This window comes from Oncorhynchus nerka, linkage group LG10 (genome assembly GCF_034236695.1).
Source record: "Oncorhynchus nerka isolate Pitt River linkage group LG10, Oner_Uvic_2.0, whole genome shotgun sequence".
Lineage (NCBI taxonomy): Eukaryota > Metazoa > Chordata > Actinopteri > Salmoniformes > Salmonidae > Oncorhynchus > Oncorhynchus nerka.
This window is the reverse complement of record NC_088405.1, coordinates 3379009-3405693: the sequence shown is the minus strand read 5'-3', so window position 1 is coordinate 3405693 and position 26685 is coordinate 3379009. Positions and strand designations below refer to the sequence as shown.

Sequence of the window (26685 nt, the reverse complement as noted above, 5' to 3'; positions counted from 1 at the left end):
GTCTCTATACACAGTGACCAGGCTAGTCTATACTAGAGGTAGTCTTTGTTAAGACTGTCTCTATACACAGTGACCAGGCTAGTCTATACTAGATGTAGTCTTTGTTAAGACTGTCTCTATACACAGTGACCAGGCTAGTCTATACTAGAGGTAGTCTTTGTTAAGACTGTCTCTATACACAGTGACCAGGCTAGTCTATACTAGAGGTAGTCTTTGTTAAGACTGTCTCTATACACAGTGACCAGGCTAGTCTATACTAGAGGTAGTCTTTGTTAAGACTGTCTCTATACACAGTGACCAGGCTAGTCTATACTAGATGTAGTCTTTGTTAAGACTGTCTCTATACACAGTGACCAGGCTAGTCTATACTAGAGGTAGTCTTTGTTAAGACTGTCTCTATACACAGTGACCAGGCTAGTCTATACTAGATGTAGTCTTTGTTAAGACTGTCTCTATACACAGTGACCAGGCTAGTCTATACTAGAGGTAGTCTTTGTTAAGAGACGTGTTGACCAGTTACTTCGTTTGTAGACTTAGTTTTTGCTCATGTTTTGTATCTAATTTTTTTATTAAATAAACATTTACCTACATAAATAAAGACTTCATATTATACCCAATGTTTATGCAGCGAAAACAAATTGGGAGGAAATCGACAAAGTACATAAACGCTGTTAATCCTCACATCATGTGATAAAACTACGATATCTACACAGATATCTACACAGTTCATCCTAATAAAACTACGATATCTACACCGATATCACACAGTTAATCACATGTGATAAAACTACGATATCTACACAGTTAATCCTCACATCGTGTGATAAAACTACGATATCTACACAGTTAATCCTCACATCGTGTGATAAAACTACGATATCTACACAGTTAATCCTCACATCGTGTGATAAAACTACGATATCTACACAGTTAATCCTCACATCGTGTGATAAAACTACGATATCTACACAGTTAATCCTCACATCGTGTGATAAAACTGTACAATGTCTACACAGTTAATCCTCACATCGTGTGATAAAACTGTACAATGTCTACACAGTTAATGCTGAAAAAGGTGAACTGAATATAAGTTAGAGATGTGCCGAGTGGTCAGGTGATGGCTCCTGTAGCAGAGCCTGGAAGTCTGGAGAGCAGACCAGCTTGTGCTTGACGTTCCCCAGGATACTCATGTCTCCAGTCAGGCCCTCAGACAGACGCACAGACACCAGTTGCTGTGGGAGAAATAACAGATGATTCAGCCGCTTATTGTCTGACCCCTAAGCCATTGTCTGCACATCCTGGATCACAGTGAATCAGGACTAAACACACCCTGGATCACAGTGAATCAGGACTAAACACATCCTGGATCACAGTGAATCAGGACTAAACACATCCTGGATCACAGTGAATCAGGACTAAACACATCCTGGATCACAGTGAATCAGGACTAAACACATCCTGGATCACAGTGAATCAGGACTAAACACATCCTGGATCACAGTGAATCAGGACAGTGAAACTAAACACATCCTGGATCACAGTGAATCAGGACTAAACACATCCTGGATCACAGTGAATCAGGACTAAACACATCCTGGATCACAGTGAATCAGGACTAAACACAGTGAATCAGGACTAAACACATCCTGGATCACAGTGAATCAGGACTAAACACATCCTGGATCACAGTGAATCAGGACTAAACACATCCTGGATCACAGTGAATCAGGACTAAACACATCCTGGATCACAGTGAATCAGGACTAAACACATCCTGGATCACAGTGAATGGATCACTGGATCACAGTGAATGACTAAACACATGGGACTAAACACATCCTGGATCACAGTGAATCGGGACTAAACACATCCTGGATCACAGTGAATCGGGACTAAACACATCCTGGATCACAGTGAATCGGGACTAAACACATCCTGGATCACAGTGAATCAGGACTGTGGTTCTTTAGGACTTAACAGGAGAACTAGACTGTTAGGTACCTGTTCTAAAGGGGAAGGCAGCTCCCTCTGAGACGTCCATAGTGATGTGTCTCAACACCATCTAACCCTGTAATGTCTTATATTAACAGACCTGTTCTAAAGGGGCAGGCAGCTCCCTCTGAGACGGCCATAGTGATGTGTCTCAACACCATCTAACCCTGTAATGTCTATTATATTAACAGACCTGTAGGAAAGAGAAGGCAGCTCCCTCTGAGACGTCCATAGTTATGTCTCCCAGCACCAGCTGCACCTTGCCAGACTTCCTGATCTGTAGTTTACCCAGAAACCCCTCTGTGAACTCTGACAGGACAGGAACGTCTTTACCAGCAGTGTCCTGAGGAAGAACATGGCCTTTAGGGTTAGTGGTCAGGGGAACTCTGACTGGATGGGAACACTGTCTCTAGCAGGGTCCTGAGGAAGAACATGGCCTTTAGGGTCAGGAGTTAGGAGAACTCTGACTGGATGGGAACGCTGTCTCTAGCAGGGTCCTGAGGAAGAACATGGCCTTTAGGGTCAGGGGAACTCTGACCGGATGGGAACGCTGTCTCTAGCAGGGTCCTGAGGAAGAACATGGCCTTTAGGGTCAGGGGGGGAACTCTGACCCGGATGGGAACACTGTCTCTAGCAGGGTCCTGAGGAAGAACATGGCCTTTAGGGTTAGGGGTCAGGAGAACTCTGACTGGATGGGAACACTGTCTCTGAGGAAGAACATGGCCTTTAGGGTCAGGGGTCTGAGAACTCTGACTGGATGGGAACGCTGTCTCTGGCCTTTGAGGAAGGTCAGGGGTCAGGAGAACTCTGACTGGATGGGAACGCTGTCTCTAGCAGGGTCCTGAGGAAGAACATGGCCTTTAGGGTCAGGGGTTAGGAGAACTCTGACTGGATGGGAACGCTGTCTCTAGCAGGGTCCTGAGGAAGAAGATGGAATACAGAAAATGTAGACCTTGGTGTGAAATGCTTCCCTGTTAGAATGAAGTGGACGGTAGGAAATAAGGATAGAATGTGGTCGTTACTCACTGGTGCTTTAATGTGAGAGGTGCGCTTGCCGTCGGACTTGGAGTCTTTTTTACCATTTCTTTCTGGGGCTGTGATTGGCTGGCTGGTGGCTGTGGCTGGCTGGCTTTGGACGGAGGCTGTGGTTGGCTGGCCAGGGATAGTATCAGGTAGCTGGATGAACAGCAACTCTTCTGTCTCTGAAACCATCAGCTGGTGGAAGAGCTCTGCTACAGAGGGCTGGTCAGGGCTCAGGACCCCCTGGCCTGGTCTATACTGAGGGATCTGGCCTGGTCCGTACTGAGGGATCTGGTCTGGTCTATACTGAGGGATCTGGTCTGGTCCGTACTGAGGGATCTGGTCAGGGCACAGGACCCCCTGGCCTGGTCTGTACTGAGGGATCTGGTCTGGTCCGTACTGAGGGATCTGGTCAGGGCACAGGACCCCCTGGCCTGGTCCGTACTGAGGGATCTGGTCTGGTCCGTACTGAGGGATCTGGTCTGGTCTATACTGAGGGATCTGGCCTGGTCCGTACTGAGGGATCTGGTCTGGTCTATACTGAGGGATCTGGCCTGGTCCGTACTGAGGGATCGGGCCTGGTCCGTACTGCGGGATCTGGCCTGGTCCGTACTGAGGGATCTGGCCTGGTCCGTACTGATGTCCTGCTCCATACTGAAGGGGCAGGTTTGGGTTAGTAGTAGCAGGGGCTCTGAATGCTGTAGGGCAACAAACACAGGACCATCAGCTACCTGGGAACCAGTTTGGATTGACAAGACTGGAACACGTGTTAATGTATTGAGTCTGTGGACCTCTGTATATCCCCATGTATTGAGTCTGTGTATACCCCCCATGTATTGAGTCTGTGGTCCTCTGTATATCCTCCATGTATTGAGTCTGTGGACCTCTGTATATCCCCCATGTATTGAGTCTGTGGACCTCTGTATATCCTCCATGTATTGAGTCTGTGGACCTCTGTATATCCTCCATGTATTGAGTCTGTGGACCTCTGTATATCCCCCATGTATTGAGTCTGTGGACCTCTATATCCCCATGTATTGAGTCTGTGGACCTCTGTATATCCCCCATGTATTGAGTCTGTGGACCTCTATATCCCCCATGTATTGAGTCTGTGGACCTCTATATCCCCCATGTATTGAGTCTGTGGACCTCTGTATATCCCCCATGTATTGAGTCTGTGGTCCTCTGTATATCCCCCATGTATTGAGTCTGTGGACCTCTATATCCCCATGTATTGAGTCTGTGGACCTCTGTATATCCCCATGTATTGAGGCTCTGTATATCCCCATGTATTGAGTCTGTGGACCTCTGTATATCCCCATGTATTGAGTCTGTGGACCTCTGTATACCCCCCCATGTATTGAGTCTGTGGACCTCTGTATACCCCCCATGTATTGAGTCTGTGGACCTCTGTATACCCCCCATGTATTGAGTCTGTGGACCTCTGTATATCCCCATGTATTGAGTCTGTGGACCTCTGTATATCCCCCATGTATTGAGTCTGTGGACCTCTGTATACCCCCCATGTATTGAGTCTCTGTATATCCCCATGTATTGAGTCTGTGGACCTCTGTATATCCCCATGTATTGAGTCTGTGGACCTCTGTATATCCCCCATGTATTGAGTCTCTGTATATCCCCATGTATTGAGTCTGTGGACCTCTGTATATCCCCATGTATTGAGTCTGTGGACCTCTGTATATCCCCATGTATTGAGTCTCTGTATATCCCCATGTATTGAGTCTGTGGACCTCTGTATATCCCCATGTATTGAGTCTGTGGACCTCTGTATACCCCCCATGTATTGAGTCTGTGGACCTCTGTATATCCCCCATGTATTGAGTCTGTGGACCTCTGTATATCCCCATGTATTGAGTCTGTGGACCTCTGTATATCCCCATGTATTGAGTCTGTGGACCTCTGTATATCCCCCATGTATTGAGTCTGTGGACCTCTGTATATCCCCATGTATTGAGTCTCTGTATATCCCCATGTATTGAGTCTGTGGACCTCTGTATATCCCCATGTATTGAGTCTGTGGACCTCTGTATATCCCCATGTATTGAGTCTCTGTATATCCCCATGTATTGAGTCTGTGGACCTCTGTATATCCCCATGTATTGAGTCTGTGGACCTCTGTATATCCCCATGTATTGAGTCTCTGTATATCCCCATGTATTGAGTCTCTGTATATCCCCATGTATTGAGTCTCTGTATATCCCCATGTATTGAGTCTGTGGACCTCTGTATATCCCCATGTATTGAGTCTGTGGACCTCTGTATATCCCCCATGTATTGAGTCTGTGGACCTCTGTATATCCCCATGTATTGAGTCTGTGGACCTCTGTATATCCCCATGTATTGAGTCTGTGGACCTCTGTATATCCCCATGTATTGAGTCTGTGGACCTCTGTATATCCCCATGTATTGAGTCTCTGTATATCCCCATGTATTGAGTCTCTGTATATCCCCATGTATTGAGTCTGTGGACCTCTGTATATCCCCATGTATTGAGTCTGTGGACCTCTGTATATCCCCATGTATTGAGTGGACCTCTGTATATCCCCCATGTATTGAGTCTGTGGACCTCTGTATATCCCCATGTATTGAGTCTGTGGACCTCTGTATATCCCCCATGTATTGAGTCTCTGTATATCCCCATGTATTGAGTCTGTGGACCTCTGTATATCCTCCATGTATTGAGTCTGTGGACCTCTGTATATCCCCATGTATTGAGTCTGTGGACCTCTGTATATCCCCATGTATTGAGTCTGTGGACCTCTGTATATCCCCATGTATTGAGTCTGTGGACCTCTGTATATCCCCCATGTATTGAGTCTGTGGACCTCTGTATATCCCCATGTATTGAGTCTGTGGACCTCTGTATATCCCCATGTATTGAGTCTCTGTATATCCCCATGTATTGAGTCTCTGTATATCCCCATGTATTGAGTCTGTGGACCTCTGTATATCCCCATGTATTGAGTCTGTGGACCTCTGTATATCCCCATGTATTGAGTCTGTGGACCTCTGTATATCCCCATGTATTGAGTCTGTGGACCTCTGTATATCCCCATGTATTGAGTCTGTGGACCTCTGTATATCCCCCATGTATTTGCATGTCTAATTGTCTACATCCTGTGCATCCAGGGCCTTCAGGAAACACCCCTTTGACTTATTCCTCATGATGTTACAGCCTGAATTTAAAATGGATTACATTGAGATTGTGTCACTGGCCTACCTACACGCAACACCCCATAATGTCAAAGTGGAATTATGTTTGTAGAATTTTAAAAATGAAAAGCTGAAATGTCTTGAGTGAATAAGTTTTCAACCCCTTTGTTATAGCAAGCCTAAATAAGTTCCGGAGTACAAATGTGCTTAACAATGGATTTAACAATCTAGGTTTTAATTTTTTTTTACCCCTTTGTCTCCCCAATTTCGTGTTATCCAATTGGTAGTTAGTCTTGTCTCATCGCTGCAACTCCCATACGGACACGGGAGAGCCGAAGGGCCATGCGTCCGCTGAAACCCAACCAAGCCGCACTGCTTCTTGACACAATGCCCTCTTAACCCGGAACCCAGCCGCACTGCTTCTTGACACAATGCCCTCGTAACCCGGAAGCCAGCCGCACTGCTTCTTGACACAATGCCCTCTTAACCCGGAAGCCAGCCGCACCAATGTGTTTCGGAGGAAACACCGTACACCTGGTGACCGTGTCAACGTGCACTGTGCCCAACCCGCCACAGGAGTCGCTAGTGCGCGATGGGACAAGGACATCCCTGCCAGCCAAACCCTCCCGTAACCCGGGCGACGCTGGGCCAATTGTGCCGCCCCATGGGTCTACCGGTCGGCTGCGACAGAGCCTGGACTCGAGCCCAGAATCTCTAGCCTTGCGCCACTCGGGAGGCCTGCCTCGATCTAGGTAGGACAAATCTAAACAGGACGTTGTTCGCCTTAGCAATCTCGCTGGAATAAAGATCTGCTCCATTCCTGTCATTATTCAAAGAGATTGATAATACCTCACATCTCAAAAAAGGACTTCTTAATGTTAGATCCCTCACTTTCAAGGCAGTTACAGTCAATGAACTAATCACTGATCATGATGTGATTGGCCTGACTGAAACATGGCTCAAGCCATTAAATGAGGCCTCACCTCCTGGTTACACTCGTGACCATATCCCCCGTGCATCCCGCAAAGGCGGAGGTGTTGCTAACATTTTTTTATGACAGCAGATTTAAATTTATGAAAACATGACTGCGTTTGTCTTTTGAGCTTCTTGTCATGAAATGTATGCAGCCTACTCAATCACTTTTTATAGCTACTGTTTGCAGGCCTCCTGGGCTGTATACAGCGTTCCTCACTGAGCTCCTATCGGACTTTGTAGTCATGGCAGATATTCACATTTTTGCTGACTTCTAATGGTAAAGTCCACAGACCCACTCAGTCTTTCGGAGGCATCATCAACTGGGTTGTGTCCATGTCTCTGGACCTACTCAGTCTTTGGGAGGCATCATCAACTGGGTTTTGTCCAACATGTCTCTGGACCTACACATTGCCACAGTCAGACCCTGGAACTAGTTTTGTCCAACTTGTCTCTGGACCTACACATTGCCACAGTCAGACCCTGGAACTAGTTTTGTCCAACTTGTCTCTGGACCTACACATTGCCACAGTCAGACCCTGGAACTAGTTTTGTCCAACTTGTCTCTGGACCTACACATTTCAGACCCTGGAACTAGTTTTGTCCAACTTGTCTCTGGACCTACACATTGCCACAGTCAGACCCTGGAACTAGTTTTGTCCAACTTGTCTCTGGACCTACACATTGCCACAGTCAGACCCTGGAACTAGTTTTGTCCTGTGGAATAAATATTGTTGGTATAAATGTTTTTCCTCATAATTCTGGACTATGGGACCATCATTTTATTACATTTGCAATCGCAACAAATGATCTGCTCAGACCCCAACCAAGGATCATCAAAAGCCATGCTATACATTTTCGGACAACGCAAAGATTCCTAGATGCCCTTCCAGACTCCGTCCACCTACCCAAGGATGTCGGAGTACAGAAATCAGTTAACCACCTAACCGAGGATCTAAAAGTAACTTTGTGTAATACCCTAGATGCAGTCGCACAACTAAAAACAAACATTTGTCACAAGAAACTAGCTCCCTGGAAGTTTTCCGACTAGCTTGGAAAGACAGTACTGTGCAGTATCGAAGAGCCCTCACCACCAAACTGGGAGTCTTCCGACTAGCTTGGAAAGACGGTACCGTGCAGTATCGAAGAGCCCTCACCACCAAACTGGGAGTCTTCCGACTAGCTTGGAAAGACAATATCAAAAATCACTAACTGCTGCTTGATCGGCCTACTTTTCCAACCTAGTTGAGGAGAATAGAAACAATCCACAATTTATTGTTGATACTGTCGCAAAGCTAACGAAACAGCAGCCCTCCCCAAGTGAGGAATGGCCTTTACTTCAGCAGTGATGAATTCATGAACTTCTTTGACGAAAATATAATATTCATTAGAAAGCAAATTTCTAACTCTTTTGAATGTGATTATTTCTCCCAAACTCCGTTGTCCTGAGTCTGCACAGAACTGCCAGGACCTCGGATTAATGGAGATACTCAAGTTCTTTTAATCCTGTATCTCTCAACACATTCACAAAAATAGTCATGGCCTCTAAACCTTCCAGCTGTCTACTGGTCCCTATTCCAACTAAACTACTGAAAGAGCTACTTCCTGTGCTTGGCCCTCCTATGTTGAACATCATAAATGGCTCCCTATCCAGATGTGTATACAAAACGCTCCAGTCTCTTTTTAAACCGCGTCATAGTACTGAGACCACACTTGTGTAGGTGGTAAATTACCTTTTTAATAGCATCAGACCAAGGCTTTTCTGTCTGTCCTTGTGCTCCTAGGCTTTAGTGCAACTTTTGACACCACATTCTTTTGGAGATTAGAAACCCCAAAAATTGGTCCAGGCAGACAATCTGAAACTTTCTGTAAAAAATAAAATGATGCAGAAAAGCTAATCCAGGCTTTTGTCACTTCTAGATTAGACTGCGATTCTCCAGCTACCTGCATAAAGCACTAAATACAGCTGCTAGACTCTTGACTCAAACCGTCAAATTTGATCATTACTCCAGTGCCTCTACACTGGCTTCCTGTCGAGGCGGATTTTCAAGGTTTTACTGTTAACCCACAAAGCAATACATAGACTTGCTCCTACCCATCTCTCTGGTCCTGTCGTACCTACACGTACGCTATGGTCACAACACACAGGGCTTCTTACTGTCCCTACAATTTCTAAGCAAACAGCTGGAGGCAGGGCTTTCTCCTTTTTAAGGAATGGTCTGCCTATCCATGTGAGAGACGCAGACTTTGGTCTCAACCTTTTAAGTCTTTTATTGAAGACTCATCTCTTCAATAGGTCCTATGATTAAGTGTAGTCTGGCCTAGGGGTGCGAAGGTGAACGGCAAGGCACTGAAGCGATGAACCGCCCTTGCTGTCTCTGACTGGCTGTCTCCCCTCTCTCCACTGGGATTCTCTGACCCTATTACGGGGACTGAGTCACTGGCTTGCTAGTGCTCTACCATGCTGTCTCTGCCTGTCCGTCTCCCCTCTCTCCACTGGGATTCTCGGACCCTATTACGGGGACTGAGTCACTGGCTTGCTAGTGCTCTACCATGCTGTCTCTGCCTGTCCGTCTCCCCTCTCTCCACTGGGATTCTCTGCCTCTGACCCTATTACGGGGACTGAGTCACTGGCTTGCTGGTGCTCTCCCATGTTGTCCCTAGGAGGTCAGCATCGTGTCTTGCCAAGCTTTTTTCACTGTACTTGACATGAGTGGGTTGAGTCACTGACATGATCTTCCTCTCTGGTCTTGGGTGACATCTTTGTGGGCTCCACCTTGTCTCAGGGTAGTATGTTGGTGGTCTGTTGATGTCCCTCTGATGTTGGGGGGGGGGGGGGGGGCTTTGGCAAAGTGGGTGGGGTTATACCTGCCTGGTCGCCCCCCCTCAGTCCCCAGTGTCAAGGGGGCTAGTGTCAGTCTGTCCTATCCTGTCTTCTCTGGTGTGATCTTAAGTATGCTCCCTCTAATTCAGCCATCTCTCTCTGCCCCAGGACCATGCCTGACAACTCCTGGCTGTCCCCACTCCCCCAGGTCATGCTGCTGATCCAGTTTCTGCTGTTCTGCCTGCGGCTATGGAACCCTAGGCATGAAGTCATAAACAGCGCAATGCTTGAAGCACAGCGAAGAGCTGCTGGAAAACGCAGTAAAGTGCTGTTTGAATGAATGCATTCGAGCCTGCTGCTGCCTACCACCGCTCAGTCAGACTGCTCTATCAAATCATAGACTTAATTATAATATAATAACACACAGAAATATGAGCCTTAGGTCATTAATTTGGTTAAATCCGGGAACTATAATTTCGAAAACAAAATATTTATTCTTTCAGTGAAATACGGAACTGTTCAGTATTTTATCTAACGGGTGGCATCCCTAAGTCTAAATATTCCTGTTACAACCTTCAATGTTATGTCATAATTAAGTAATATTCTGGCAAATTAGTTCGCAACGAGCCAGGCAGCCCAAACTGTTGCATATACCTTGACTCTGCGTGCAATGAACGCAAGCGAAGTGACACAATTTCCCTAGTTTAATATTGCTTGCTAACCTGGATTTCTTTTAACTAAATATGCAGGTTTGAAAAAATATACTTCTGTGTATTTATTTTAAGAAAGGCATGGATGTTTATGGTTAGGTATTGGTGCAACGATTGTGCTTTTTTCACAAATGCGCTTTTGTTAAATCATCCCCTGTATGGCGAAGTTGGATGTCTTTGTTAGGAAGAAATAGTCTTCACACAGTTCGCAACGAGCCAGGTGGCCCAAACTGCTGCATATACCCTGACTCTGTTGCACAGAACACAAGAGAAGTGACACAATTTCCCTGGTTAAAATAAATTTGTGTTAGCAGGCAATATTAACTAAATATGCAGGTTTAAAAATATATACTTGTGTATTGATTTTAAGAAAGGCGTTGATGTTTTTGGTTAGGTACACATTGGTGCAACGACATTGCTTTTTTTCGGGAATGCGCTGGTTAAATCACCCGTTTTGCGAGGTAGGCTGTGATTCGATGATAAATTAACAGGCACCGCATCGATTATATGCAACGCAGGACAAGCTAGTTAAACTAGTAATATCATCAACCATGTGTAGTTAACTAGTGATTGTTAAGATTGTTTTTTATAAGATACGTTTAATGCTAGCTAGCACCTTACCTTGGCTCCTTGCTGCGCTCACATAACAGGTAGTCCGCCTGCCACGCAGTCTCCTCGTGGAGTGCAATGTAATCGGCCATGATCGGTGTCTTAAAAATGCTCATCACCGATTGTTATGAGAACTTGAAATCGGCCCTAATTAATCAGCCATTCTGATTAATCGATCGACCTCGGCTATGGAAAATCAACTGACATTTACTCCTGAGGTGCTGCCCTGCTGCGCACTCTACAACCACTTATTTGACCCTGTTGGTCATCTATGATCATCCTGAATAACAATCTAGCCTTAATGGCCATGTACTCATCTCTGCACAGCCAGAATAGGATCCCATTTCTTCCTAGACTCCTGCCTTTCTAGGGAGTTTTTCCTAGCCACCGTGCTTCTACATCTGCATTGCTTGCTGTTTGTGGTTTTGGGCTGGGTTTCTGTATAAGCACTTTGTGACATCTGCTGATGCAAAAAGGGCTTTTTAAATCAAGTTGATTGGACTCAGTGTAATAGTCGAATATTGTTTAACATGATTTTTTTAATGACTACCTCATCTCTGTACCCCACACATACAATTATCTGGAAGCTCCCTCAGTCGAGCAGGGAATTTCAACCACAATGAGGTCTTCCAATGCCTCAAAGGGCACCTATTGGTAGATGGGTAAAAAACAGACGTTGAATATCTGAGCATGGTGAAGTTATTAATTACACTTTGGATGGTGTATCAATACACCCAGTCACTACACAGATATAGGCGTCCTTTCTAACTTAGTTGCTGGGGTAGAAGGAAACCACTCGGATTTCACAAGGCCAATGGTGGCTTTAAAACTGTTAGAGTTTAGTGGCTGATAGTAGACCTGAGGATGGATCAACAACATTGTAGTTACTCCACAATGTGAAAATATTGTGCAAAGCTCTTAGACACTTACCCACTGCCAAAGGTGATTCTAACATGTATTGACTCATGGGTGTGAATACTTACGTAAATTTGATATTTCTATTTCATTTGATACATTTTGAAATCTCATTTTGAATACATGCTGTATTCCACAATGTGGAATAAGTCAAGGGGTATGAATACTTTCTGAAGGCACTGTATATACTTACATGGAGTTGTTGCTTCTGTAGTCAGGAAGTTGCTAGATTGATACAGTGGCAGTTGAATTGGCTTGTTCTTGGCATCATTTTTCAAACCAGGATCATCCAAAAACTACATGGGGGGGAAGTGTGCGGTTTAAATAAATATATGTATTTCAACCAGGGGTTGGAACCGGTTCATGGAAATAATGAAATGTTTCTACGAACAGAATCAGAACCGGGAACGAAAGTGATCTATACTGTTCCGGAACAGAACTGTTACGTTAAACACATGGGAACCAGTTAATAACGTTATCCCTCTGTTAATCAGAAACTTCTTGGATTCACTTTTTCAATGCTAGTTAAGGATACTATAGTTATCACATTTCACGTAGTATTTTTTAACTACAGAAAGGTAAGACGTGATTTGCATTCTGGTGCCGCTCTGCACACACAACCTTGTTAACTAGCTAGCTTCTCTGGTCGAATGTTAAACCAACTCTGAAGATCAAAGACATTCAAAGTTCCTCCAGAAGCCGCTCGTCTGTAGGTACAATGCTGTGGTCCTAATTCGACATTTCAGTTGCATCTCACGCCTGACTAGTCTATCACACATGTAAACAACTCACTGAGCTATAGCTTTCCAACTCCATAACAAGCTGCTCTACCTGCACTGCATGATTGGTGAAGTAGGTTTAAAAAGGAACGATATAAACCGGTACTTTCGTTTTGTTCAAACCAGTTCAGAACTTTTATTTTGCTGGTCAGAACAGAAAAGAACGGGGCTGGTCATTAAGGCTGTTACTTTAGGTTGACTAGTCATTAAGGCTGTGTGTTTTACTTTAGGTTGACTAGTCATTAAGGCTGTTACTTTAGGTTGACTAGTCATTAAGGCTGTTACTTTAGGTTGACTAGTCATTAAGGCTGCTACTTTAGGTTGACTAGTCATTAAGGCTGTTGTACTTTAGGTTGACTAGTCATTAAGGCTGTTACTTTAGGTTGACTAGTCATTAAGGCTGTTACTTTAGGTTGACTAGTCATTAAGGCTGTTTACTTTAGGTTGACTAGTCATTAAGGCTGTTGTACTTTAGGTTGACTAGTCATTAAGGCTGTTGTACTTTAGGTTGACTAGTCATTAAGGCTGTTGTACTTTAGGTTGACTAGTCATTAAGGCTGTTGTTTTACTTTAGGTTGACTAGTCATTAAGGCTGTTGTACTTTAGGTTGACTAGTCATTAAGGCTGTTACTTTAGGTTGACTAGTCATTAAGGCTGTTACTTTAGGTTGACTGTCATTAAGGCTTTACTTTAGGTTGACTAGTCATTAAGTTGACTGTCATTAGGCTTTAGGTTGACTAGTCATTAAGGCTGTTACTTTAGGTTGACTAGTCATTAAGGCTGTTGTACTTTAGGTTGACTAGTCATTAAGGCTGTTACTTTAGGTTGACTAGTCATTAAGGCTGTTACTTTAGGTTGACTAGTCATTAAGGCTGTTGTACTTTAGGTTGACTAGTCATTAAGGCTGTTGTACTTTAGGTTGACTAGTCATTAAGGCTGTGTGTTTTACTTTAGGTTGACTAGTCATTAAGGCTGTTACTTTAGGTTGACTAGTCATTAAGGCTGCTACTTTAGGTTGACTAGTCATTAAGGCTGTTGTACTTTAGGTTGACTAGTCATTAAGGCTGTTAGTTTAGGTTGACTAGTCATTAAGGCTGTTACTTTAGGTTGACTAGTCATTAAGGCTGTTTTACTTTAGGTTGACTAGTCATTAAGGCTGTTACTTTAGGTTGACTAGTCATTAAGGCTGTTACTTTAGGTTGACTAGTCATTAAGGCTGTTAGTTTAGGTTGACTAGTCATTAAGGCTGTGTGTTACTTTAGGTTGACTAGTCATTAAGGCTGTTACTTTAGGTTGACTAGTCATTAAGGCTGTTGTACTTTAGGTTGACTAGTCATTAAGGCTGTTAGTTTAGGTTGACTAGTCATTAAGGCTGTGTGTTTTACTTTAGGTTGACTAGTCATTAAGGCTGTTAGTTTAGGTTGACTAGTCATTAAGGCTGTTTTACTTTAGGTTGACTAGTCATTAAGGCTGTTACTTTAGGTTGACTAGTCATTAAGGTTGTTAGTTTAGGTTGACTAGTCATTAAGGCTGTTACTTTAGGTTGACTAGTCATTAAGGCTGTTGTACTTTAGGTTGACTAGTCATTAAGGCTGTTGTACTTTAGGTTGACTAGTCATTAAGGCTGTTACTTTAGGTTGACTAGTCATTAAGGCTGTTGTACTTTAGGTTGACTAGTCATTAAGGCTGTTGTACTTTAGGTTGACTAGTCATTAAGGCTGTTTACTTTAGGTTGACTAGTCATTAAGGCTGTTAGTTTAGGTTGACTAGTCATTAAGGCTGTTGTACTTTAGGTTGACTAGTCATTAAGGCTGTTACTTTAGGTTGACTAGTCATTAAGGCTGTTACTTTAGGTTGACTAGTCATTAAGGCTGTTACTTTAGGTTGACTAGTCATTAAGGCTGTTACTTTAGGTTGACTAGTCATTAAGGCTGTTACTTTAGGTTGACTAGTCATTAAGGCTGTTAGTTTAGGTTGACTAGTCATTAAGGCTGTTACTTTAGGTTGACTAGTCATTAAGGCTTTTACTTTAGGTTGACTAGTCATTAAGGCTGTTAGTTTAGGTTGACTAGTCATTAAGGCTGTTACTTTAGGTTGACTAGTCATTAAGGCTGTTACTTTAGGTTGACTAGTCATTAAGGCTGTTAGTTTAGGTTGACTAGTCATTAAGGCTGTTACTTTAGGTTGACTAGTCATTAAGGCTGTTGTACTTTAGGTTGACTAGTCATTAAGGCTGTGTGTTTTACTTTAGGTTGACTAGTCATTAAGGCTGTTTTACTTTAGGTTGACTAGTCATTAAGGCTGTTTACTTTAGGTTGACTAGTCATTAAGGCTGTTAGTTTAGGTTGACTAGTCATTAAGGCTGTATGTTTTACTTTAGGTTGACTAGTCATTAAGGCTGTTACTTTAGGTTGACTAGTCATTAAGGCTGTTAGTTTAGGTTGACTAGTCATTAAGGCTGTTACTTTAGGTTGACTAGTCATTAGGTTGACTTTAGGTTGACTAGTCATTAAGGCTGTTAGTTTAGGTTGACTAGTCATTAAGGCTGTTTTACTTTAGGTTGACTAGTCATTAAGGCTGTTACTTTAGGTTGACTAGTCATTAAGGCTGTTAGTTTAGGTTGACTAGTCATTAAGGCTGTTTTACTTTAGGTTGACTAGTCATTAAGGCTGTTACTTTAGGTTGACTAGTCATTAAGGCTGTTACTTTAGGTTGACTAGTCATTAAGGCTGTTACTTTAGGTTGACTAGTCATTAAGGCTGTTACTTTAGGTTGACTAGTCATTAAGGCTGTATGTTTTACTTTAGGTTGACTAGTCATTAAGGCTGTTACTTTAGGTTGACTAGTCATTAAGGCTGTTGTACTTTAGGTTGACTAGTCATTAAGGCTGTTGTACTTTAGGTTGACTAGTCATTAAGGCTGTTACTTTAGGTTGACTAGTCATTAAGGCTGTTACTTTAGGTTGACTAGTCATTAAGGCTGTTACTTTAGGTTGACTAGTCATTAAGGCTGTTGTACTTTAGGTTGACTAGTCATTAAGGCTGTTTACTTTAGGTTGACTAGTCATTAAGGCTGTTTACTTTAGGTTGACTAGTCATTAAGGCTGTTTTACTTTAGGTTGACTAGTCATTAAGGCTGTTTTACTTTAGGTTGACTAGTCATTAAGGCTGTTTTACTTTAGGTTGACTAGTCATTAAGGCTGTTACTTTAGGTTGACTAGTCATTAAGGCTGTTACTTTAGGTTGACTAGTCATTAAGGCTGTTGTACTTTAGGTTGACTAGTCATTAAGGCTGTTACTTTAGGTTGACTAGTCATTAAGGCTGTATGTTTTACTTTAGGTTGACTAGTCATTAAGGCTGTTGTACTTTAGGTTGACTAGTCATTAAGGCTGTTAGTTTAGGTTGACTAGTCATTAAGGCTGTTACTTTAGGTTGACTAGTCATTAAGGCTGTTTTACTTTAGGTTGACTAGTCATTAAGGCTGTTACTTTAGGTTGACTAGTCATTAAGGCTGTTACTTTAGGTTGACTAGTCATTAAGGCTGTTACTTTAGGTTGACTAGTCATTAAGGCTGTTGTTACTTTAGGTTGACTAGTCATTAAGGCTGTTACTTTAGGTTGACTAGTCATTAAGGCTGTTTTACTTTAGGTTGACTAGTCATTAAGGCTGTTACTTTAGGTTGACTAGTCATTAAGGCTGTTACTTTAGGTTGACTAGTCATTAAGGCTGTTTTACTTTAGGTTGACTAGTCATTAAGGCTGTTGTACTTTAGGTTGACTAGTCATTAAGGCTGTTTACTTTAGGTTGACTAGTCATTAAGGCTTTAGGTTGACTAGTCATTAAGGCTGTTACTTTAGGTTGACTAGTCATTAATTACTTTAGGTTGACTAGTCATTAAGGCTGTTGTACTTTAGGTTGACTAGTCATTAAGGCTGTTGTACTTTAGGTTGACTAGTCATTAAGGCTGTTTTACTTTAGGTTGACTAGTCATTAAGGCTGTTGTACTTTAGGTTGACTAGTCATTAAGGCTGTTACTTTAGGTTGACTAGTCATTAAGGCTGTTACTTTAGGTTGACTAGTCATTAAGGCTGTTACTTTAGGTTGACTAGTCATTAAGGCTGTTACTTTAGGTTGACTAGTCATTAAGGCTGTTACTTTAGGTTGACTAGTCATTAAGGCTGTTACTTTAGGTTGACTAGTCATTAAGGCTGTTACTTTAGGTTGACTAGTCATTAAGGCTGTTTACTTTAGGTTGACTAGTCATTAAGGCTGTTTACTTTAGGTTGACTAGTCATTAAGGCTGTTACTTTAGGTTGACTAGTCATTAAGGCTGTTACTTTAGGTTGACTAGTCATTAAGGCTGTTACTTTAGGTTGACTAGTCATTAAGGCTGTTACTTTAGGTTGACTAGTCATTAAGGCTGTTACTTTAGGTTGACTAGTCATTAAGGCTGTTAGTTTAGGTTGACTAGTCATTAAGGCTGTGTGTTTAGGTTGACTAGTCATTAAGGCTGTGTGTTTTACTTTAGGTTGACTAGTCATTAAGGCTGTTGTACTTTAGGTTGACTAGTCATTAAGGCTGTTGTACTTTAGGTTGACTAGTCATTAAGGCTGTTACTTTAGGTTGACTAGTCATTAAGGCTGTTGTACTTTAGGTTGACTAGTCATTAAGGCTGTTACTTTAGGTTGACTAGTCATTAAGGCTGTTACTTTAGGTTGACTAGTCATTAAGGCTGTTGTACTTTAGGTTGACTAGTCATTAAGGCTGTGTGTTTAGGTTGACTAGTCATTAAGGCTGTGTGTTTAGGTTGACTAGTCATTAAGGCTGTTGTACTTTAGGTTGACTAGTCATTAAGGCTGTGTGTTTAGGTTGACTAGTCATTAAGGCTGTGTGTTTAGGTTGACTAGTCATTAAGGCTGTGTGTTTAGGTTGACTAGTCATTAAGGCTGTTGTACTTTAGGTTGACTAGTCATTAAGGCTGTTACTTTAGGTTGACTAGTCATTAAGGCTGTTACTTTAGGTTGACTAGTCATTAAGGCTGTTACTTTAGGTTGACTAGTCATTAAGGCTGTTACTTTAGGTTGACTAGTCATTAAGGCTGTTACTTTAGGTTGACTAGTCATTAAGGCTGTTACTTTAGGTTGACTAGTCATTAAGGCTGTGTGTTTAGGTTGACTAGTCATTAAGGCTGTTGTACTTACATCATCCCGTTGAAGCTTGTGTAACATATCATTTTCCTCTGAGGCACGTCTCTCCTTCTTAAAACACTTAGCTACAGGAGAGGATCTGCTGTCTGTCAGGTCGGTCCCTCTCCACCCCCCTGCACAGAACAGAGGACAGGACACACTGGAATCCAGTGTTTCTAATGATAATAACCTGTTTCTTTAACACACAGTAAAGGCAGCTTCTGGCAGAGAAGGTCCAATTCACCTGGTTTCTTTACTGTGTCTGCAGGACCCTGTTCAAAGATGGAGTGGGACTGAATGATCTGAGGGGTGCGCTCTCTTCTCTCCTTGGGCCTCTCCTCCCTCACTCTTCTGTCCTTCTTTGGTGCAACATGGGCCTCTTCCTTTAACCTGGGGGAAGGAGTTCAATGTTAACATGTATTCTTCTAAACTGGATCCTTGGTAGTCTAATGGAATGTGTCTTCAAGCAATACAGTCGACACTCACTCATCTTTACTCTTCCTCAGAGAATGGACATTGGGTACGAAGGTTTTCTGTAATAAAAATATAAATGTATTAATTTCTACTATTTTGTCACATCTGAATATCATGAATGTCATGTTTAATGCTTGTGACAGGACACTGGACAGCTGTATATCTGCTTTTGTTCAGCACCCACTGTGTTTCTGTTTCACTGTAGACTGGTTATTTAGTAGTGCTCACAATAGAGTGGTGAGGACGATGAGTCTACCGTGTCCAGAAGAGACTTCACCATTCATTGTCTAGATTCAGATTCACGCAGACATCCTTTTAAGCTTTTACGATTGACATTTACAGCTGATTTTGGCGTAGTATATCGATTCGCTCTCCTTAAATATTTCTCATCTGTTATTCCTTTGTCTCTGAATTGTTTAATCAAACCTTTCCCCCCGACAGCTCCTGATATCAGGGTATGAAAACTACAATCTGTTCTGAAATAGCCTAGTGCGCATGTGCGCCCAGCTATATCATGTCTCTAGCTTGTTTTCCCTGGCTAAACTAGCCGTGTTCGTCATTGTCAAACATAAATACTGCACCCTCAACTTCAAAACCAATTTGCTAGTTAGTTATACAATTATGTAACTAAGAAATTCGCTGGAAAGAAACTTAAATTATGTATTGTTTTGTTTAACAGTCATGACTGGTTTGAGTTATTTATTTATCTTTATTTAACTAGGCAAGTCAGTTAAGAACAAATTCTTATTTTCAATGACGGCCTAGGAACAATGGGTTAACTGCCTTGTTCAGGGGCAGAACGACAGTTTTGTACCTTGTCAGCTCAGGGGTTTGAACTTGCAACCTTCCGGTTACTAGTCCGTAAGATAACGTTGGCGAAGGATGATATCATTGCTGCTATATCATTGCTGCTTAACCCGGATCCAAGTTCCCTTTTGGTCCACCGATGTCAATGGCGTAGGGTTAGCTGGACGCTTGACTGGTCTTGGGACTGGGACACCCTGCAGCTTCTCCCCGCATAGCTCGATGTCATTGGCGTAGGGTTAGCTGGACGCTTGACTGGTCTTGGGACTGGGACACCCTGCAGCCTCTCCCCGCATAGCTCGATGTCATTGGCGTAGGGTTAGCTGGACGCTTGACTGGTCTTGGGACTGGGACACCCTGCAGCTTCTCCCCGCATAGCTCGATGTCATTGGCGTAGGGTTAGCTGGACGCTTGACTGGTCTTGGGACTGGGACACCCTGCAGCCTCTCCCCGCATAGCTCGATGTCATTGGCGTAGGGTTAGCTGGACGCTTGACTGGTCTTGGGACTGGGACACCCTGCAGCTTCTCCCGCATAGCTCGATGTCATTGGCGTAGGGTTAGCTGGACGCTTGACTGGTCTTGGGACTGGGACACCCTGCAGCTTCTCCCGCATAGCTCGATGTCATTGGCGTAGGGTTAGCTGGACGCTTGACTGGTCTTGGGACTGGGACACCCTGCAGCCTCTCCCCGCATAGCTCGATGTCATTGGCGTAGGGTTAGCTGGACGCTTGACTGGTCTTGGGACTGGGACACCCTGCAGCCTCTCCCCGCATAGCTCGATGTCATTGGCGTAGGGTTAGCTGGACGCTTGACTGGTCTTGGAACTGGGACACCCTGCAGCCTCTCCCCGCATAGCTCGATGTCATTGGCGTAGGGTTAGCTGGACGCTTGACTGGTCTTGGGACTGGGACACCCTGCAGCCTCTCCCCGCATAGCTCGATGTCATTGGCGTAGGGTTAGCTGGACGCTTGACTGGTCTTGGGACTGGGACACCCTGCAGCCTCTCCCCGCATAGCTCGATGTCATTGGCGTAGGGTTAGCTGGACGCTTGACTGGTCTTGGGACTGGGACACCCTGCAGCTTCTCCCCGCATAGCTCGATGTCATTGGCGTAGGGTTAGCTGGACGCTTGACTGGTCTTGGGACTGGGACACCCTGCAGCCTCTCCCCGCATAGCTCGATGTCATTGGCGTAGGGTTAGCTGGACGCTTGACTGGTCTTGGGACTGGGACACCCTGCAGCTTCTCCCGCATAGCTCGATGTCATTGGCGTAGGGTTAGCTGGACGCTTGACTGGTCTTGGGACTGGGACACCCTGCAGCCTCTCCCCGCATAGCTCGATGTCATTGGCGTAGGGTTAGCTGGACGCTTGACTGGTCTTGGAACTGGGACACCCTGCAGCTTCTCCCCGCATAGCTCGATGTCATTGGCGTAGGGTTAGCTGGACGCTTGACTGGTCTTGGAACTGGGACACCCTGCAGCCTCTCCCCGCATAGCTCGATGTCATTGGCGTAGGGTTAGCTGGACGCTTGACTGGTCTTGGGACTGGGACACCCTGCAGCCTCTCCCGCATAGCTCGATGTCATTGGCGTAGGGTTAGCTGGACGCTTGACTGGTCTTGGGACTGGGACACCCTGCAGCTTCTCCCCGCATAGCTCGATGTCATTGGCGTAGGGTTAGCTGGACGCTTGACTGGTCTTGGGACTGGGACACCCTGCAGCTTCTCCCCGCATAGCTCGATGTCATTGGCGTAGGGTTAGCTGGACGCTTGACTGGTCTTGGGACTGGGACACCCTGCAGCCTCTCCCCGCATAGCTCGATGTCATTGGCGTAGGGTTAGCTGGCCGCTTGACTGGTCTTGGGACTGGGACACCCTGCAGCCTCTCCCCGCATAGCTCGATGTCATTGGCGTAGGGTTAGCTGGACGCTTGACTGGTCTTGGGACTGGGACACCCTGCAGCTTCTCCCCGCATAGCTCGATGTCATTGGCGTAGGGTTAGCTGGACGCTTGACTGGTCTTGGGACTGGGACACCCTGCAGCCTCTCCCCGCATAGCTCGATGTCATTGGCGTAGGGTTAGCTGGACGCTTGACTGGTCTTGGGACTGGGACACCCTGCAGCCTCTCCCCGCATAGCTCGATGTCATTGGCGTAGGGTTAGCTGGACGCTTGACTGGTCTTGGGACTGGGACACCCTGCAGCTTCTCCCCGCATAGCTCGATGTCATTGGCGTAGGGTTAGCTGGACGCTTGACTGGTCTTGGGACTGGGACACCCTGCAGCCTCTCCCGCATAGCTCGATGTCATTGGCGTAGGGTTAGCTGGACGCTTGACTGGTCTTGGGACTGGGACACCCTGCAGCTCTCCCCGCATAGCTCGATGTCATTGGCGTAGGGTTAGCTGGACGCTTGACTGGTCTTGGGACTGGGACACCCTGCAGCCTCTCCCCGCATAGCTCGATGTCATTGGCGTAGGGTTAGCTGGACGCTTGACTGGTCTTGGGACTGGGACACCCTGCAGCCTCTCCCCGCATAGCTCGATGTCATTGGCGTAGGGTTAGCTGGACGCTTGACTGGTCTTGGGACTGGGACACCCTGCAGCTTCTCCCCGCATAGCTCGATGTCATTGGCGTAGGGTTAGCTGGACGCTTGACTGGTCTTGGGACTGGGACACCCTGCAGCCTCTCCCCGCATAGCTCGATGTCATTGGCGTAGGGTTAGCTGGACGCTTGACTGGTCTTGGGACTGGGACACCCTGCAGCCTCTCCCCGCATAGCTCGATTTTTATATGTTGAAAAATGGTAACGTCTTCAAAACTCAGTCCACTCTGTTCAAAACATGTTCTTTCTTGTTTTGGAAACAGAAAATTTTATTGAGATCAAATGTTTCATCGATGAGAAAATGAGCAGAATGTCAGCGAAAATCCATCTTTTCCCACTGCCGGCCACATAACACAACATGGTAGCAGCACAAGCAGCACTGCCGGCCACTGGGCCTCCTCTCACTACCATATTTGGTAGTAAGTGGAAACGCTAAACTGCCGGCCACTGGGCCTCTCACTACCATATTTGGTAGTAAGTGGAAACGCTAAACTGACGGCCACTGGGCCTCCTCTCACTACCATATTTGGTAGTGAGTGGAAACGCTAAACTGCCGGCCACTGGGCCTCCTCTCACTACCATATTTGGTAGTGAGTGGAAACGCTAGACTACCGGCCACTGGGCCTCCTCTCACTACCATATTTGGTAGTAAGTGGAAACGCTAAACTGCCGGCCACTGGGCCTCCTCTCACTACCATATTTGGTAGTAAGTGGAAACGCTAAACTGCCGGCCACTGGGCCTCCTCTCACTACCATATTTGGTAGTGAGTGGAAACGCTAAACTGCCGGCCACTGGGCCTCCTCTCACTACCATATTTGGTAGTGAGTGGAAACGCTAGACTGCCGGCCACTGGGCCTCTCACTACCATATTTGGTTGTGAGTGGAAACGCTAAACTGCCGGCCACTGGGCCTCCTCTCACTACCATATTTGGTAGTAAGTGGAAACGCTAAACTGCCGGCCGCTGGGCCTCCTCTCACTACCATATTTGGTAGTAAGTGGAAACGCCAAGCGGATGCTTCACATTTACACCTCAGGTGAAATATCTGTCTCGTTCTATCTATGGGATTAGCAGAACCATTGAGGGCTTCCACCATTTTAATGTGGTCAACTGGGTGGGACTTCCACCTTCATTGGCTCCTCCCTCCTGCTGATCCTATTGGAGTCATGTCCAACTGGGTCATCAGGGGGGTTCAGCCAATCGTAAAGAAGATCAACCTTTTTTCCCTTGGGCACAGAAAACAGCACAAATGTTTGTACCATTGTTTTGTGCTGCTACCATGTTGTGCTGCTACCATGTTGTGATGCTACCATGCTGTGTTGCTACCATGCTGTGTTGCTACCATGCTGTGTTATGTGTTACTGCCTTGCTATGTTGTCTTAGGTCTCTCTTTATGTAGTGTTGTCTCTCTTGTCGTGATGTGTGTTTTTTGTTCTATATATATTCATTTTTTCAATCACAGCCTCCATCCCCGCAGGAGGCCTTTTGGTTGGCCGTCATTGTAAATAAGAATGTGTTCTTAACTGACTTGCCTAGTTAAATAAAGGTTATTTACATTTTAGTGGCCCCCCACTTTATGGTGGAGATAATATATTTATGTTTTAAAGTACATTTCCTGGCATTCTACACCTTTTGCCATGGGGGGAAGATAATGTTGCAGTTTTAAAGCAAGTTTTCTGCAGTTCTACACATTTTGGCATGGGGAAGAGAGACATTTTTTCAATTTTATAACACATTTCATGCAATTCTACATGTTTTGCCTGGGGCAGAGCCATTTTTAGTTGTTGCAGTTTTACAGCTAATTTCATGTAGTTCTGCATGTGCCCTGCGTGCCTGGTCGGTATACCTGGGGTTAGGGTTGGGGCGTGGTCGGTATACCTGGGGTTAGGATTAGGGCGTGGTCGGTATACCTGTGGTTAGGGTTAGGGCCTGGTTGGTATACCTGGGGTTAGGGCGTGGTCGGTATACCTGGGGTTAGGGTTAGGGCCTGGTCGGTATACCTGGGGTTAGGGCGTGGTCGGTATACCTGGGGTTAGGGTTAGGGCCTGGTCGGTATACCTGGGGTTAGGGCGTGGTCTGTATACCTGCGGTTAGGGTTAGGGCCTGGTCGGTATACCTGGGGTTAGGGCGTGGTCGGTATACCTGGGGTTAGGGTTAGGGCCTGGTCGGTATACCTGGGGTATACCTGGGGTTACCTGGGGTTAGGGTTAGGCCTGGTTGGTATACCTGGGGTTAGGGTTAGGGCCTGGTCGGTATACCTGGGGTTAGGGTTAAGGCCTGGTTGGTATACCTGGGGTTAGGGTTAGGGCCTGGTCGGTATACCTGGGGTTAGGGTTGCCTGGTCGGTATACCTGGGGTTAGGGTTAGGTATACCTGGGGTTAGGGTTAGGGCCTGGTATACCTGGGGTTAGGGTTAAGGCCTGGTCGGTATACCTGGGGTTAGGGTTAGGGCCTGGTCGGTATACCTGGGGTTAGGGCGTGGTCGGTATACCTGGGGTTAGGGTTAGGGCGTGGTCGGTATACCTGGGGTTAGGGTTAGGGCCTGGTCGGTATACCTGGGGTTAGGGTTAGGGCCTGGTCGGTATACCTGGGGTTAGGGTTAAGGCCTGGTCGGTATACCTGGGGTTAGGGTTAGGGCGTGGTCGGTATACCTGGGGTGGCAGGTATCCTAGTGGTTAGGGTTAGGGCTAGGGCGTGCCTGGTCGGTATACCTGGGGTTAGGGCGTGGTCGGTATACCTGGGGTGGCAGGTATCCTAGTGGTTAGGGCGTGCCTGGTCGGTATACCTGGGGCGGCCGGTATCCTAGTGGTTAGGGTTAGGGCCTGGTTGGTATACCTGGGGCGGCAGGTATCCTAGTGGTTAGGGTTAGGGCCTGGTCGGTATACCTGGGGTTAGGGCGTGGTCGGTATACCTGGGTTTAGGGCGTGGTCGGTATACCTGGGGTTAGGGTTAGGGCCTGGTCGGTATACCTGGGGTTAGGGCCTGGTCGGTATACCTGGGGTTAGGGTTAGGACCTGGTCGGTATACCTGGGGTTAGGGCGTGCCTGGTCGGTATACCTGGGGTTAGGGTTAAGGCGTGCCTGGTCGGTATACCTGGGGTTAGGGTTAAGGCGTGCCTGGTCGGTATACCTGGGGTTAGGGTTAAGGCGTGCCTGGTCGGTATACCTGGGGTTAGGGTTAGGGCGTGCCTGGTCGGTATACCTGGGGTTAGGGTTAAGGCGTGCCTGGTCGGTATACCTGGGGCGGCCGGTATCCTAGTGGTTAGGGTGTTGGACTAGTAACCGAAAGGTTGCAAGATCAAATCCCCGAGCTGACAAGGTAAAAACCTGTCATTCTTCCCCTGAACAAGGCTGTCATTGAAAATAAAATGTTGTTCTTCACTGACTTAAAAAAAACATTGGCTACGATTAGTTTAGATAGTCTAGCCAGACAATTTATCAATTCAATTTATTTTCTTCTCACATGGCTAATTGAGACCGCTTATTTTACGTGTGCCTGGAGCAGGGCCCTGATGGCACAGATACAAAGATGAGCCCTCTATCTATCTCTATGGGTTGGGTACGTATTCTGTGATATACAGTATGAGCGTTTCCATTGGGTATCACCTTTTTGAACCCGCCCAGAGTCAGGTCTCGGGACCGCAGGGACGTCAGTCTGCCTGGAGGAGGGGGAGAGTTCAGCACCGTCCGATGAGGTAACCCACTGCCAGCTACATTTGGTCTGGTGATACCGGAGTAGCCAGCCATAAAGTCCGTGTTGCTGCTTGGATCAGTCATTCTGCTAATCACCGTCTGGAACGGACGGCTTTGTGACAATACAGTATTAAGGGGTTGAAGGCTATACTAAACATACACCCTTTATTCCATGGGGAAGCCTACAAATGAAATGGCAGCATAACTCTGATTTGGAATAAACAATATTTGAACCGAATTCCTATTTCTTCTTCGTCGCGCTGTCCAATAGCCTAATAAACAGATATGATATGTGAATGAACAACAGGCCTTCTTACTGTGAAGTCAGAGAATGCAGGTATCCCCTCCGTAAACACGGATATCGGTGTTCAAACAACACTCTGTTATTGTACTGTAAGCCTCCAGAAACTGTAGCGTCCATCTTGTCCGTAATGTCTGGGCACATCTGAGCAACAACAGCCTTATACAATCCAAATCCAACAGTCTCCTGGAAAGAATATTGTAGGTGTTGCGTACAAGGCCTTGGTAAAAAAGCAGTTGGCTACATCCTTGATACAAAGTAACTTACTACCGGAACACTTGAGCGACTCTTCAGTAAACACAACCTACATTCCACGCGCTAGTTCTTACTAATACAGGATACTTCACAATAGACGGTAATCGCTCATTCGGTTCCCGGAGTTAATCACATCAGCACCGTTTATTCTGCTTTGTTATGTCTTCACGTGATTCCATTATCTGAACACCAGGTGGCAGTGTTTATTCGGTCTCAGAAGAATAGCTGTATTGTGTTTTTGTTTGTTTATTTCACCTACCAGGTAGGCCAGTTGAGAACACCTTTATTTAACCAGGTAGGCCAGTTGAGAACACCTTTATTTAACCAGGTAGGCCAGTTGAGAACACCTTTATTTAACCAGGTAGGCCAGTTGAGAACACCT

The 26685-nt window shown here is 45.4% G+C and overlaps 2 protein-coding genes across 3 annotated transcripts in view; one reads left to right on the top strand and one right to left on the bottom strand.

Annotated features, from left to right (window-relative positions):
- Positions 1-18746, top strand: part of tfam (transcription factor A, mitochondrial) — a 39852-nt gene extending 21106 nt beyond the window's left edge. For both annotated transcript variants that reach the window (XM_065022922.1, XM_065022921.1), the window contains one exon: positions 18450-18746. The gene's annotated coding sequence lies outside the window, so the exon portion shown is untranslated. The remainder of the gene's footprint in view (positions 1-18449) is intronic.
- zgc:171971 (uncharacterized protein LOC569690 homolog) lies at positions 782-26485 on the bottom strand. The gene is made up of 8 exons (XM_065022919.1): positions 25661-26485; positions 18668-18714; positions 18426-18571; positions 18197-18315; positions 12410-12512; positions 3019-3710; positions 2186-2335; positions 782-1232 (listed from the first exon to the last, which is right to left on the bottom strand). Exons 1-8 carry the CDS (start codon positions 25829-25831, stop codon positions 1092-1094), a joined length of 1569 nt encoding a protein of 522 aa, XP_064878991.1. The 5' UTR covers positions 25832-26485; the 3' UTR covers positions 782-1091.
- Between the last annotated feature and the right edge of the window lie 200 nt (positions 26486-26685).

Bases quoted from the DNA above. Each gene is read 5' to 3' on its own strand.
- zgc:171971 (XM_065022919.1), bottom strand. From the start codon at position 25,831: ATGACTGATCCAAGCAGCAACACGGACTTTATGGCTGGCTACTCCGGT. The intron at 18,572-18,667 runs GTGAGTGTCGAC...TCCTTCCCCCAG, and splicing joins CTGAGGAAGAGTAAAGATGA to GTTAAAGGAAGAGGCCCATG. The intron at 1,233-2,185 runs GTCTGTTAATAT...TTTCTCCCACAG, and splicing joins CTGCCTTCTCTTTCCTACAG to CAACTGGTGTCTGTGCGTCT.